The following is a 14,613-nucleotide window of genomic DNA, read 5'->3' as shown; positions in this document are numbered from 1 at the left end:
ACAATTCCATGGATGTCGCCTTTTTCGAACACCAATCTTATTTTTCCAAATCTAAAATTTAAAGGGAGAACTCGAGAGAATTTTAGCTTTGGGACATTCTTCAATATACTCAATTCGTATATATTTCACCAATCTGACATATTTACCCTCTTTTGAGTTCTCAAATATCTTGCCTCTTCTGAGTCCTCAAAATCTAAATATCAATTCCACATCAGGTCCAAACGACACACCATCTGAGTCTCAGATCCATGAGTCCACTCAACCTCAACTTGGTGCAAATCATCAAGAACTTTATGTCTATTCTAGGAGGAGATGACCTACTAAAAATCTAAAGAATGACACTTAAATCAAAGATTGTCAAGAACTTGAACCGGAGCCTCATGCTTTAGAATTTCACACTCGTATGTATTCTTCAACTCGTGAGCCTCTTGTTCCTTTTGTCGATGATTCTGGTTTGCCTATTGCTCAAAAAAAAAGGTATCTAAACATGTACAGACCATCCTATTGAAAAATATGTGGCATATGGGAAATTGTTGTCATCATATAAAGCATATATTTCAGCTATTTATAGTATACAAATACCAAATTCAATTCAAGAGGCTTTAACAAATCCAACATGGAAAAGGCTATCAAGGAAGAAATTAGGGCTCTAGATAGCAACGAAACTTAGACTCTTACAGAGTTACCTCAAGGGAAGAAACTGGTGGGTTTCAAATGGATACTTACAGGTAAGCATAAAACATATGGAAGTATCAAGAGGTTTAAAGCCAAGCTGGTGGCGAAGGGCTTTACTCAGTCATATGGAATCGATTATCAAGAAACCTTTCCACCTGTTGCCAAGTTAAACACGGTTCAAGTACTGTTGTCACTAGCAGTAAATAAATATTGGTCCTTGTACCAGCTAGACATTGAAAATTCCTTTTTAAACAGAGATATTGAAGAATACGTTTACATGGAAATACCTCCAGATCTAGAAAACTCCTCAAATAGCCATCAAGTGTGAAACCTAAAGAAGTCATTGTATGGGCTAAAACAATCACCTCATGCTTGGTTTGACAAGTTTTCCAAAACAATAGTTACAAATGGATACAATCAATACCAAGCAGATCATTCCTTATTTGTGAAATCCTCATCAAAAGGTAGAATTGCTATTCTCATTGTATACGAAGACAACATCATTCTAACTGGAGATGGCTTAGAGAAAATTATCAAACTCAAAAGATTACTTGCTATTGAGTTTGAAATTAAAGATCTTGTCACTCTCGAATATTTTTTAGGCATGGAGGTTGCTCGATCTAAGGCAAGGATTGTTATATCCCAACGAAAGTACATCTTAGATTGGCTAACTAAGACTGGCATGTTTGGGTGTAAACCTACAGAGGTGCCTATGGACCCCAACCTAAATTTAAGGAAAAATGAAAAAAGTGTACCAGTGGATAAAGGGCTATATCAAATACTAGTGGGCAAGTTGATCTATCTCTCACATACAAGGCCAAACATTGCATTCTTAGTAAGTGTTGTTAGCCAACACATGAATGATCCACGTGAGGAACATTTAGAGTTTGTCAATTGAATTTTCAGATGCCTAAAGATGACACCAAGCCATAATTTACTCTTCAAAAAGAGTGAAAGTCATGAGATGCAGGTTTACACCAACGCAAGTGGGGCTAGAGAATTGACTGAAAGAATATCCACAAGTGGTTAGTGCTCCTTTGTTTAGGGAAATCTTGTTACATGGAGAAGCAAAAAATAGTCAGAATATTGTGCTCTTACTTTGAGCATTTACGAAGGAATGTGGATTTAGATATTACTAAGGGAATTAAAGGTTGATTTGAAGGGCCAAATAAAAATACATAGTGACAGTCAGTCCGCCATAAGCATTGATAAAAATCCAATACACCACGACAAAACTAAGCATGTGGAAATTGACAAGCATTTCATTTCAAAAAAGGTCAACAATGGAATAGTCAAACTAAGCTATATCCCTACTCAACTGCAACTTTTTGACATTCTCACCAAAGCTTTTCCAAGAATCAGCTTCGATGAATTCAACTCCAAACTGGGATTGTATAACATATACACCCCAGCTTGAGGGGGAGTGTAGAAAGGAGCCAAATTAGTTTGAATATATTAAGAATTTACTGATAGGTTGTAATCTGGTAGATTAGGATTTATTATTTAGTTTCCTAAGAAATATAGGATCAGTCATTATTGATTCCTAATTAGTTTCTTTCCTAGTTTATTAAGATTCCTAACTTTATAAGATTGACGTATTATCTTTCTTAAAATAATGGACTGAAATGTCAGTCATCCTAATATAACTTAGGTTGTATTTCTTTGATGAAATAAGAATTTTTTTTCTTTCACCAAAATTTTCAATAAGAAAATAACGTCAAATCGGATCAAATAACATCACTATCACAGGTTTATGTGTCATGTAATTTCTACACCTATTACATGCTACGTTTAGTCCTAGAATCAATTAAATCGTAGCTTAGATAACACTAAATGTAACACTCATTACTCATCTTCGTCGTCAAAATCAAATTATGGAATGCTACAGTAATAAAAAAATAGAAACATTTGAATTTAATTAAAAGATTTAATAAATCATTCATTATCTCAAACATTCAAACAAAACATCATTTTCATACAATTTTGAGCTTAAACTGAGCTAACGAAAGCTCCTAAAGTAACTGAAATCAAATAGGGTCTTAATTGAAAACTTAATAAAAAGTGGAAAAAAATAAAGGTCACATGGCCATGTATCCGAACCATGTGATAGACTATGATCGTGTGTGCTTGAGTCACACGGTCGTGTTGCCAAGCCGTGTAAAGTTGTGGTCACATAGCCATGTCGTTAGGTCGTGTAACAAACTGATGTCCTGTGGACTTAGATACAAAATTTTAAACTTAAAGTCACACTGTCGTGTTCCTGAACCATGTAACAAACTAAGACCGTGTGCTAAAATTTAAAAACCAAATTAACAGTACCAAATGGGCATGTGGCCAATCTGTATAACAAACTATAACCTTGTTTACCTAAAGCTTCCTAATGAAAATAGAGCACACAGTCATGTCACACGCCCATTTATGAAACACATTTGTGTAATAGCCGTTGAGCCAAAAAGGTACATTTAATGCAAGTTTCAAAACCAAATTCTCATATACACCATAAGTATGCACTTAGCCAATCCTTAGACTTGTTCAAAATGCACCAAAACATGCCAAAAGATGTCATTTTTCTAGTTCGAACCAATATGCTATAAGGCACCATCACAAACATAAGTCATTACCAAAATTCAACCTCAATTCCTACCAAATTAGAACTTAGTCATGCATGTGCCTAACAAGAAATCAATGTACCAATTTCTATCACTTTAAAGTTTGTTATAATGTCAACCTATTAACCTATCATTTGACAACAAGCATAAACTCACAAATTATACTTATAATATCCAAACCAATCATCAAAATATTATACCATAGACATCAACAAAATCACACATTTTCAATCATTTCCATATGAAACATGATCTAGCTTCCTAAGTACCTATATGATTGCATTACATACTAAATTCAATAATCACATTCAGTGCTACTAATTCATGTCATGATCAAACACATTAAGTTGCCAACAAGCCCACATATCATGTATAAGCACAAACACTCTACCTTTTATAAAATACTTATATACAATTTAATTCCTATTACATTCCACATAAATGAAATAAAATGTTTTCAAGGTCTGTCTTTAAGCTGATCTAATCGTTGAGTTCCACGAAACGATTACTACAGGGAAATAGGAAACGAAACAAAGAAAACTTAAATTAAGCTTAGTAAGTTGATAGGTTGGAAACAATATAACATACATTAATTTTCATGTTTATGTAACAAAACATTTAATTAAACATTTTACCCTATTACCACAATTCATATCAATAGGTGAGTTCGTCACAATCAAGTCATATAACTTTTCATACTATGCAAGTTGATCCAACACCATATAAAGTCATTATATCAATAAACATAAACAAATTTCAATTTATTCATCTATGCTTTACTAGATTTTACCTGATTACCAGTCATCAAATCTATTAACAATAACAATTCAACCCGACGAACAATTATGAATAGATGCAGATACTCAGTTATCCACCCAAAACATGTCAGAATGCTCAAAAGAGTTTAACCATCCAAGAACACACTTGGACACTGAGTGTCAAGCATGTAGGCTAAAATCCCTCCAAAAACACGCCTGTGCACTAAGTGCTAAGCTCGTAGGCTACACATCCTCCCCAAAAACATGTTTGCATCACTATAAAAAGAACTCGATAATCCGCAACAAATGTTTGATTTCGATTTATTTAGTGAACATATAAACATATCATCAATCATCATCTGATCTCATATAAAATCCGTATAACACACAAATAATCCTATTGGCATGCCACTTGTATATTATCACATGTTTATTCAGGCTCAATATATGTAATAGTTGAGTTTACATCCGAACATTCCAATTATACAATTCAAACATAAATATTATGGAAATTCATAGAATTATAACATATGAACTTACTAAAGAATAACAACAAATAGAATAAGTGTCAGAGACTAATCTGTTATTTTTTCTTTTTCTCGATTATCTACTGGTTGATAAGTTTCTTAATCTATACAATAATTCATTTCAAGTTATCAATTCTAAATATCTTATAACATTTTATTTAATGCATATGACATCCTATTATTATTTTTTCACAATTTCCTCAAAGTTTTGCATTTTTTTCAATTTAGGCTCTAAAACCGTAACAAGCATATTTTTCACAATTAAGGCCTAAACTTTAAAACCGAATTCATTCTCATCCCTTTACAGCTCTCAATCATCTAAATTTATAAGAATTTCATGTCAATTTCAACATATTAATATTTTAGTCCCTAAACTCAAAACTAACCAAATTTACTTTACAAAATAGCCCAATTTTGTAATAAACCTTTAAGCCCAACCATTAACATCCAAAAACATTTAAAAAGAACAATGATAACTTTTTAAAACTTTGACAGTATTACGAAATAGTCCCTGAGCTAACTAGATTAAGCTACAATGATCTAAAATAAAATAAAATATACAAAAAAAAAGGTTTCAAAAATACTCACATGCACTAGTCAAACCTCAAGCTTGAAAAAATTGGCTTCCTTAGGTTTTTAGGTTTAAGAAACGTTGAAGAAAACAATAAGGAAGATGATGGCCAAATGTTTTTTTATGTTTTTTTTTTACTTTAATTTAATTTTTAACTAAACTTTTAACATATGATTCACAAATCTTTAAGCACTAACCGTCCCACTATAATCCATTATGGCATAATTTCCATTTAAAATTATTAAAATTTTCTTCTAAACCCATTTAGCCTATATAAACTAATAGTGATTAACTTTTGTAATATTTATGATTTAGTCTTTACACCACAATAACTAACCGATCAAAAAAATACCACACCAAAAATCATTATAACACTATAAATGACTTATAAATATTAATAAATAATATTTATTAACTCGATCATTAAAAAATAGAGTTCCAAAATCATCATTTCTAGTACCACAGAAAATGGATTGTTACAACTCCTCACCATTTTCCCTCTACTGACCAAGAAAAATAAGATCAATAAAGAAACATATTAAAACTAGTTGTTCAACTACTTTCAAATAAATAAAGAACTGTCACCCGAAAGAAAGACACAAAAGTTAACCAAAAGAGATAAGAAATAAGAAACTTGTCTTTGAAAATGCTTCAATTGTAATAAAACATCTGTGGCTAAACGAAAAACTTAATAAAATTGCTTTAAGCCATAGAAGGTTCTAAAACAAGCATCAAAGTACAACCATTAGGCAACAAGCATGTGTCCAACAAAACAACATAATGCAATGGAAAAAGACTCCGCTATTTCCCAAGAATGAGTTGTACCCCATGGCAATCAATACAAGTGCATGCATGCGCAAAAGAGAGAAACAATACAGATCACACGTATGTTACATGCACCAAAGCCAAGATGATTCAAATTCTAAAATCTCAACAAACAACTCAAATTTAGTTAGCACGTGGCAACTTATAGAGGAAGGTCACTTAATAACCCCCCTCTAGACTAGAGGCTATTATTATACCCCTAAACTTTCGAGTACAACTCCCTCAAGAATCAAAGTCAACATCTTGAAAAATACCCCAAAACACCACACTTTAGGAACCAGGCCCACTCCTCAAAGCAAGCACCACACCTCAAGAAAACCCTTTACATAAAACCTCTCGAAGCACCAAATATACAAACTCCTCGCTTGACAATGACGTAAGAACTCCTTAGAAATCTCTTGGTCCAAGCACACCTACACATAAACCATATGAGGGCCCCACTAAACCACCATTTATGACACCAACCACCAGACATCAATTTCGTCTGACATGATTGGCAATCGCCACCCTAGCAGCCAAACATAGGCTTAGGCCTACCACGAAAAACCAAGTAATGTAATCACCCCCGGTCACCAATAACATCAGGGCACGTGGCACCTCAAGATTACAACTTGTCTTGTCTTAAGCTAGGTGTGTTGAATTTGGTGTCCTACGTGTAATAAATTCGTTTTGCGTACTTATATTTTTTTGAATAAATTGATTTAGCAATAACACATTTGTGTATTGTCCTAATATTTTTGCACACAAAGAAAACGAAAGCAAATATTGATTCATTAGTTATTTATTTAACTAATATCAAGCAATATTATGTGGTTAGATTGTAATACAAAAAAATAGCTTGTATTAATAGATGAACCTAAACATGTCCTTAGTTTAATAAAAAAAATAAGCAAACTGATTGGAAGACTAATTTATCTTCTATCAAGTCCAATTAGGGAGATATTTTGTCTTAAGCTTTGAAGCGGATGACTCTTAAAATATAGAGACATAGATATGATTGACTGGACTGACAATACATCGGATAAAACCTAAGTAGAATAGATCTTAAATTCGTTTATGAATTTATTCACTTGTGACATTTATAATGTGTCATATCTTAATATTGAGTGGATGATAGACTATGTATGTGTGACTCGTATACTTTGATGTAAGTAAAAAACTTAAGTTCAAATAGATAAAGAATCGAAAACTAATGCATTGGGTATATGACTTTTGCAGTATGTACATTCACAATAGTGAAATTCATATATCAACTAATGGGTAAATGATATTCTCTAATCGGCATTACATGATAGATTAAAAATTAATATGGTAATGAGTCGTTTATCTTTATAATAAATGACTTGATTATTATTCAATAGTAATTAACTTTTTATGAAGAAAGATGTAATGGTCACCACGAGATAAAAATATAACCATATTGTGAGAGTGAATTTATCCTAAAAAGATTAAAGATATCCTAAGATGGTAACACATTGATGACAAAGTTATTGGACGAGCACTAATTAAGTAGCTTTCGTAATGACATGTAATTAAGGAGAGCTGAATCACGATACTATACTAGAATGAGTTCGTGACTAATTAAGTTTATAATTTATAGATGAAAAGCTAAAACTTAATTATAAATTATTTTAGCCCTAATTACATATATCCAATTGGTCCTATGTGAATTGCATGTAGAACCAAATGAAAGAAAATGAATAGAAATAATGAAGTTAGAGAAATGAGTTGAATTCACAAATAAATGTATTTTCTCACTAAGTATAAAAATAACTTGAAAATTAATTTACGATTTTTAAATTATTATTTAATTAATTATAATTAAATTATTGAAATTCAAAAGTGAAATTAAATTAACTAGTTATCATGAATTCGTTGAATATAGAATTAAATATAATTCCTCATAGTTTTTTTACGGTAAAGTTGTCATGACTTTAACGAAATTAGAATTGAGTTGAGAAAATTATTTAATTGAAAACCAATTTAGTTAATTTAATTAAATGATAAATATTTATTTTAAAAATAAAAATTTGATTGATTTAAATTATGAAATGTTAGGTCAAAAGTCAATAAAACACATATAAATGAACTCAATACATTAGAGGCCCAATTCTCCTTATTTTAGATCAGATGGGGTGGCAACTCTAGTGTTTTTATCTAGGGTGCGTCGCTCCCCTCTTTTAGTAAAAATAAATATTATTTGTATTATACCTATTAAACCAAAAATCTTCTATCTCTTTCTATAAATAGATGATATTAGTAAAATTATTTACACAAATTATTTACAGATAAGTTTCACAAATTGTTATTTTCCCCCAACACTCTTGCTAGAACAAGAAAGTGGTTATTGCTCCTTTATTTTCAAAAACTCATATACACTAAAACCAAAGTTTTATCCATTTGTAGATGGAGCTTCAATAGCAGCTAGGTCTAGAGGGAAGTTATGAGCATTACGTTCATGCATAACTTCCATACCAAGGTTAGCACGGTTAATAATATTAGCCCAGGTATTAATTACACGACCTTGACTATCAACTACGGATTGGTTAAAATTGAAACCGTTTAGGTTGAAAGCTATAGTGCTAATACCTAAAGCGTGAACCAGATACCTACTACAGGCCAAGCAGCTAAGAAGAAATGTAAGAACGAGAATTGTTGAAACTAGCATATTAGAAGATCAATCGGCCAAAATAACCATGAGCAGATACGATATTATAAGTTTCTAAAAATAATGGAAAAAATAAATTTTATTTGTAGAGAATAATAATTTCTATCAATTTCTTGTTTTTGGTTCTGCGTCTGATCCTAGTATTTTTCGTTGAATACTTATTGTTATAAATACCATCATCCAACTTAACTTTTAATATTTTTAAACCATAACTGAAAATTATTTTTTAAACCAAAATTTTCCAACAAGGTGAACCGCCGAACTCCGTCACAACCCTTCCTTGTTGGATCTTACCCTCAAGAAGGAGCATGATCAGCATACCTTCATAATTGCATGATGGCTTATTACCTCATTAAGACTTCTACAAAGTTACATGATACCAAAGAAGTAGAACTGGATACTTATGTTTTCAGATTGAGAAACTTAGAACTAAACAAAGTTCAACCAACTGGATCAAATTTAAAGAACCTTACAATTGCATACAATGGTGTTGTATGAGCATCAACGTCTGTAATTAGACAGTTAACAAATTCATCGACAAAAGATGCAAGGAAGAGGATCGAAGACTAAATGAGTATGACCTAGACACCTACCTTAGACCAGTCAAATTGACACCACACCGATTTTCCAAGCCAAAAACTGGACGATCTAATCCATTTTTAATCGCTACAACTCCTTGAGGAAGTGCAGCTTTCTGAAATGTATTTGAAATCCAAAACCTCTGATAAATCCACTTGTTTTGGTTGTCTATTCCTGAGAATTTCAAATCAATAATCAATAAAAAAAATTGGTTTGATTTTAAATTAAAGCGAATTGAATTTGAGATGTAAGCAGAAGTGATCCTTTTTGGTGGATTTCGAATTATCATCGTAATAAAGCTTGTACTTATTCTCCACTTTCCAGAAAGCGGTCCGTTCTACATCGCCACCGGCTTTGTCGGATCCGTACATGTTCTCTGGGCAGAAGAGTTAACTCGGAATTAGCCGAAGTAAACCGCCGGCGATACAAGCTTAGGGTTTTAACTGGGTTTCGAAACGGTTTTATTTTACCTGGAAAAAGAAAGGAAAGGAATTTATAAAATTAGGTGTTCCCGGGACTACTAAAATTTGGTTAAGTTGCAGTTTGAGCACACAATTTTCTTTATTGCCACAAATCGAAAAGACAATTAGCCTTAGTGACTTCAGTTGATAATGGGGGGTAAATAAGTAACTTCACGTAGAAACAAATGGTAACTTGAAATTTTGCGGCGCCCGTAAAAGCCATTGACACAAAAAAAATCTATTTAAGAAAATAGGAATTAATCTGAAAAAATAAACGAAGTAGCAGAGATGGCGTGCATGACGGTATTACGTTCCGCTCCTGTAACGGAGCCGTGGAGGCCACTTCAAAGAAACGGGAATTCCCATTCTGTCAAAACGTTGAGGAGCTTTGAAATATCTACGGCGAAGAGAGGATGCCGGGGGGCGGTGGTTAGGGTTCGAAACCTTCACTTCTGGAAACGGACTCAGAAACTGAATTGCTCTGATAATGAAACGTTGCCGTCGTCGACATCCGAGGAGGATGACCTCGAGCAAGGCCCTCCTCAGGAAGCCGTTCTCAAAGCAATTTCAGGTTCCCTTCATCTTCTGATTTAAACTTTATTCTATTTTATTTTATTCCCCGATTTTGTTTGTTTCTTTTTGTTTGGATAAGGATTAGCATACTTGTGTAGCACTTTTTTTACTAAAAAATAAAAGAAAATCACAACAAACTGTATCAAAGTCTGAAACTTGTGTAAGATAACTTAAACCCTCTTCAAAAAGTAAATAAACTGGTTCGAGTATATTTGTTTAATTATCAGTTTATCAATGGAATTTGTTGCTTCCTTAAATCCTTGCTGTTTAGCTTTTGCTTTTCCTTATATCTTCCACTGTTTTTTTTACTTGTAAAAGGGTGTAAAGATATTTTTGACATCACTCTTGGTTTTGGAATTCAGAGGTATCAAAGACAGAAGGGAGAGTTGGGCAAACTACAAATGTGGTTATTGGTGGTACTGTAGCCGATGATTCAACTAACGAATGGCTTGCTTTGGATCAGAAGGTATATAATATGCACTCCTAATATCCGATCCTATCAAGGGTTTTGGATGCTAGTTTCATTGCTTTTAAACTAAATCTGAAGAGATTATATGAAGGGCACAAGCAGCTTGTTAGCCTGAAGATGATAAATGCGTTGAGATTGTTTCAGCTGCTTACTTTTGTTTTATTTTTACTCTTCAGGTCAACTCATACCCTACTGTTAGAGGATTTACAGCAATTGGAACAGGTGGCGATGATTTTGTGCAAGCTATGGTTGTTGCTGTGGAATCTGTGATACAGCAGCCGATTCCTGAGGTACCTATAAGGCTATACCAATCTTTATTGCTGAAAGTCAATTGCGGATCAAGATGTCCATTTGTTTATGCATTTGAAAATAGACAGCAGAATAAATTTTGACATGACATTTATTCTCTAAGGCGATGTGCCTGCATGTTTTCTGATGGAAAAAAACTACCATTTTGTTTCACTCTAGGAAGTAGTGGATTCTCAAGAATATCTCTATAGATCTCTTTTGGACTTCAATTTTGTATTGTTTATATAAAAGTCATTTGGTTTGAGCATTCTGGAGCAGCTGCATAGGATCTGGACAATACACGAATTACCTTTCCGCATTGCACATTCATGGATCTGTAGAACAAGTGATTGCCTACCATATAACATGGAAACCCAAGTGTGTATTATATTAGCTAAGTAGTACATCAGTCCGATACGACCGAAGAAAGAATTTGGAAATTTTGATATAACATTAAAAGATTAGATAGGAGTTTAGAAGAAATATGGGGTTCTCTGATAAAATTGGAATTACTGCTACCTTTGAAATTGAGTACCTCAGTCATTTAACATTTGGTTGCTAGTAACTGTAGCTGCCTGTGTAAGGTTGTAATTGTGGACACACTCTTTTTTAATGTTCTTTTCATATTCTGGATAACTCTGTTTCTATCACTGGGCTGCGATTGAGTAATTGGCTTCAGAAAAGGGCTAATTTATTTAGCATTTGTACAAGTTTGATCCGACACACTTTAAATTTGTATCAGGAAAAATAGGTCTGGTTTAGACAAAGATTGAATGTGTGTGTTATGTGGGCATTTCTTCTTGGTGAGGAAGAACATGGGTTTAAGTTGATGAACTTATGGTTTGTTGACGCTGTTTCAACCTAGAAACTTTCATGATGAGGAAATACATTTTTGTGTAACTATTGTCTCTTAAATATTTATGCAAGTATCAAACCGTTCTACACTGACCTTGGATCTCCTTCTCCAGGAAGGAATTCAAGGGAAGATATGACCGATCATTGATGAATTATTTGAGTTCATTTTCTTCTGTCTGCAGAAAGAATTTACTTCTGGAAATGAATTAAGATCAGTCCAAATATAATATGCTCTTTCCATATTTCTCCGCTTCTTTTCATATATAATGCATCTAACAAGTTGCTGTGACAGGATCGGGTGAGGCAGAAGTTATCATCTAGGGGGAAATATGTATCTGTCAACATTGGTCCTGTTCAAGTTGTATCTAGTGAACAGGTCTCTCTCTCTCTCTCTCTCTCTCTCTCTCTCTCTCTCTCACACACACACACGCACGCACGCGCACACATGCAGATGCCCGCGCCTACAAACACACTACTAGACATAGGAATCATTCACTGTACTTGGATTTTTATTAATAAAAATTGCTTGAAATAGTTGAGTCTGATAGAAGTAGTTGTTGTGTTGCACAGGTTCAAGCCGTGTACAATGCCATGAAGAGAGATGATCGGATGAAATACTTTTTATAATGTGATATGATCCTCATTCTTGTTTTGAGTTGAATGTGATCACGTAGAGGAGGTATCTTCATCCTGGTTGGTTTGTCTCTTTAACCAAAAGGCATTCTGATGGTTTTATTTTATGTTGTATTATTTGTATATGATAGTTTATTTATTAATCATCATTGAGGCCTTGACATAATCTTTAGAGTTTTTACTCCGATTACTGTTTAAAGAGGTTGAACGGAGTAGGCCTCATGTTTCAAGGTTGGTTAGTTTGATACAAATTAATGTAAACTAAAATATTAAAATGAAGTGACAAACCAGAATAATAATCAACAAATTATTTAAATGAAAATTTGTCATTAAAATAATACAAGCGGATATTACTCGACACAAAAATGTTATAGAAAACTGTAAAAGAAATTAGGATAATAAAATACAATTAAAAACATTAATCATTTCTTATTTTAGAAAAAGAGAAGAAATAATAAGAAAGAGGTACCGTTTTAGATGGATTAAATGTATGATAATTATATTATAGAAAGATTTAGTGTAAGTATGCGTATGAAATTTTAATTGTGGTTCAATTATAAACATAATTATGTGTATGTAATTTATAAACATAAAAAGATTTTATATCAATAACTGTATTAATATTTTGCGAGAATTTTATTAAATCAAAATTTTATTTATAAAATTGTACAAAATCAAATAGATATAGAGTCAGAATTTTTGTTTGGAGGGGTCGAGATGAGGTTATAAACTTGAGGGCAAAGCTCAAAATCGTATTAAAAATATTTAAATTAAATTATTAATTTTTCAAAAGGACTAAAAGTATAATTTTTTATTTAATCAAGGTTAAAAATGATTAAATTGAATCTTTTAATTTTGGGAAGAGGGCTATAAAACAATTTTTCCTTTGAGTCAATGGGTCAAACTCTTTCTTGTCCATTTAGCTACGCCTCTAGAATTAAAATTCATGTATAAAATTATATATTAAACTAAAATTTATTTATAATTTTAAGATTTATCCCAAATTTTAGTAATATACTTTATTGTTAAAGAATAAACACTTAGGGCACGTTTGGTTCGTTGTATTGGAATAGAGACGTAATAGCAAATCAATTGTTTGGTTGAATGTAATGGAATAGAGGCGTAATAGTACTCTTGTGTTTGGTTGAATGGAATGGAGGTGTAATTGCATAAGGGAAAAAACTAAAATGACTAGAATACCCTTAGCAGAAATTTGTTTAGATAAGTGATTATTGTTATTGTTATTAAATTTTAATGAGATTATTAATATCAGTAATAAATAATTTAATCATATTTTAACATAATTATTATTAAATATATTTTAATTAAAATATATAATTTAATAAAATTCTTAGTAATCAATATTCTTATATGAATTTACTCAAATCATAATAATGATACTATAAAATATAATTTAAGATAATTATTATTAAATATATTTTAATTAAAATATAAGATTTAATAAAATTCTTAATAATCAATATTCTTATATGAATGTACTAAAATCATAATATATGATACTATAAAATATAATTTGAAATAATTATTATTAAATATATTTTAATTAAAATATATGATTTAATAAAATTCTTAATAATCAATATTCTTATATGAATTTACTAAAATCATAATATATGATAGTATAAAATATAATTTGAAATAATTATTATTAAATATATTTTAATTAAAATATATGATTTAATAAAATTTAAAATAATTATTAGTAATAAATTTTCTTATATGAATTTGTATAATTTAATATAATTATTATTAAATATAATTTAATAATAATATATAATTTCATAAAAATTTTCTTATATGAATTTATATAATTTAAAATAATTAATATTAAATATAATTTAATAATGATATATAATTTCATAAAATTCTTGATAATAAATTTTCTTATATGAATTTATATAATTTAAAATAATTAATATTGAATATAATTTAATAATCATATATAATTGCATAAAATTCTTAATAATAAATATTCTTATATGAATTTACTAAAATCATAATATAACTTGAGAATTATATTCTGCATAAACATAATTAACTTATATTAAGAAAATGTTAGATGAAAATAAAATTCTACATCATAATCCATATGTTATATAGT

General features: G+C 31.1%; 1 protein-coding gene and 1 long non-coding RNA gene across 2 annotated transcripts; one reads left to right on the top strand and one right to left on the bottom strand.

Moving 5' to 3' along the window:
- Nucleotides 1–9,021: 9,021 nt before the first annotated feature.
- On the bottom strand, nt 9,022–9,745 carry LOC107921031 (uncharacterized). The gene is made up of 2 exons (XR_001690906.2): nt 9,519–9,745; nt 9,022–9,386 (listed from the first exon to the last, which is right to left on the bottom strand). It is a non-coding gene; the product is annotated as an uncharacterized lncRNA (long non-coding RNA).
- LOC107921030 (uncharacterized) lies at nt 9,203–12,657 on the top strand. The gene is made up of 5 exons (XM_016850883.2): nt 9,203–10,244; nt 10,609–10,712; nt 10,892–11,005; nt 12,151–12,234; nt 12,429–12,657. Exons 1-5 carry the CDS (start codon nt 9,962–9,964, stop codon nt 12,483–12,485), a joined length of 642 nt encoding a protein of 213 aa, XP_016706372.1. The 5' UTR covers nt 9,203–9,961; the 3' UTR covers nt 12,486–12,657.
- Nucleotides 12,658–14,613: the final 1,956 nt, after the last annotated feature.

This window comes from Gossypium hirsutum, chromosome D01 (genome assembly GCF_007990345.1).
Source record: "Gossypium hirsutum isolate 1008001.06 chromosome D01, Gossypium_hirsutum_v2.1, whole genome shotgun sequence".
NCBI lineage: Eukaryota > Viridiplantae > Streptophyta > Magnoliopsida > Malvales > Malvaceae > Gossypium > Gossypium hirsutum.
The sequence above is the reverse complement of the archived record's forward strand: the minus strand, read 5'-3'. Positions and strand labels throughout refer to the sequence as shown.

Coding starts and splice junctions, on each gene's coding strand:
- LOC107921030 (XM_016850883.2), top strand. CDS start 9,962: ATGGCGTGCATGACGGTATTACGTTCCGCTCCTGTAACGGAGCCGTGG. Junction 10,245..10,608: donor CGTTCTCAAAGCAATTTCAG/GTTCCCTTCATC, acceptor TTTGGAATTCAG/AGGTATCAAAGACAGAAGGG. Junction 12,235..12,428: donor AAGTTGTATCTAGTGAACAG/GTCTCTCTCTCT, acceptor TGTGTTGCACAG/GTTCAAGCCGTGTACAATGC.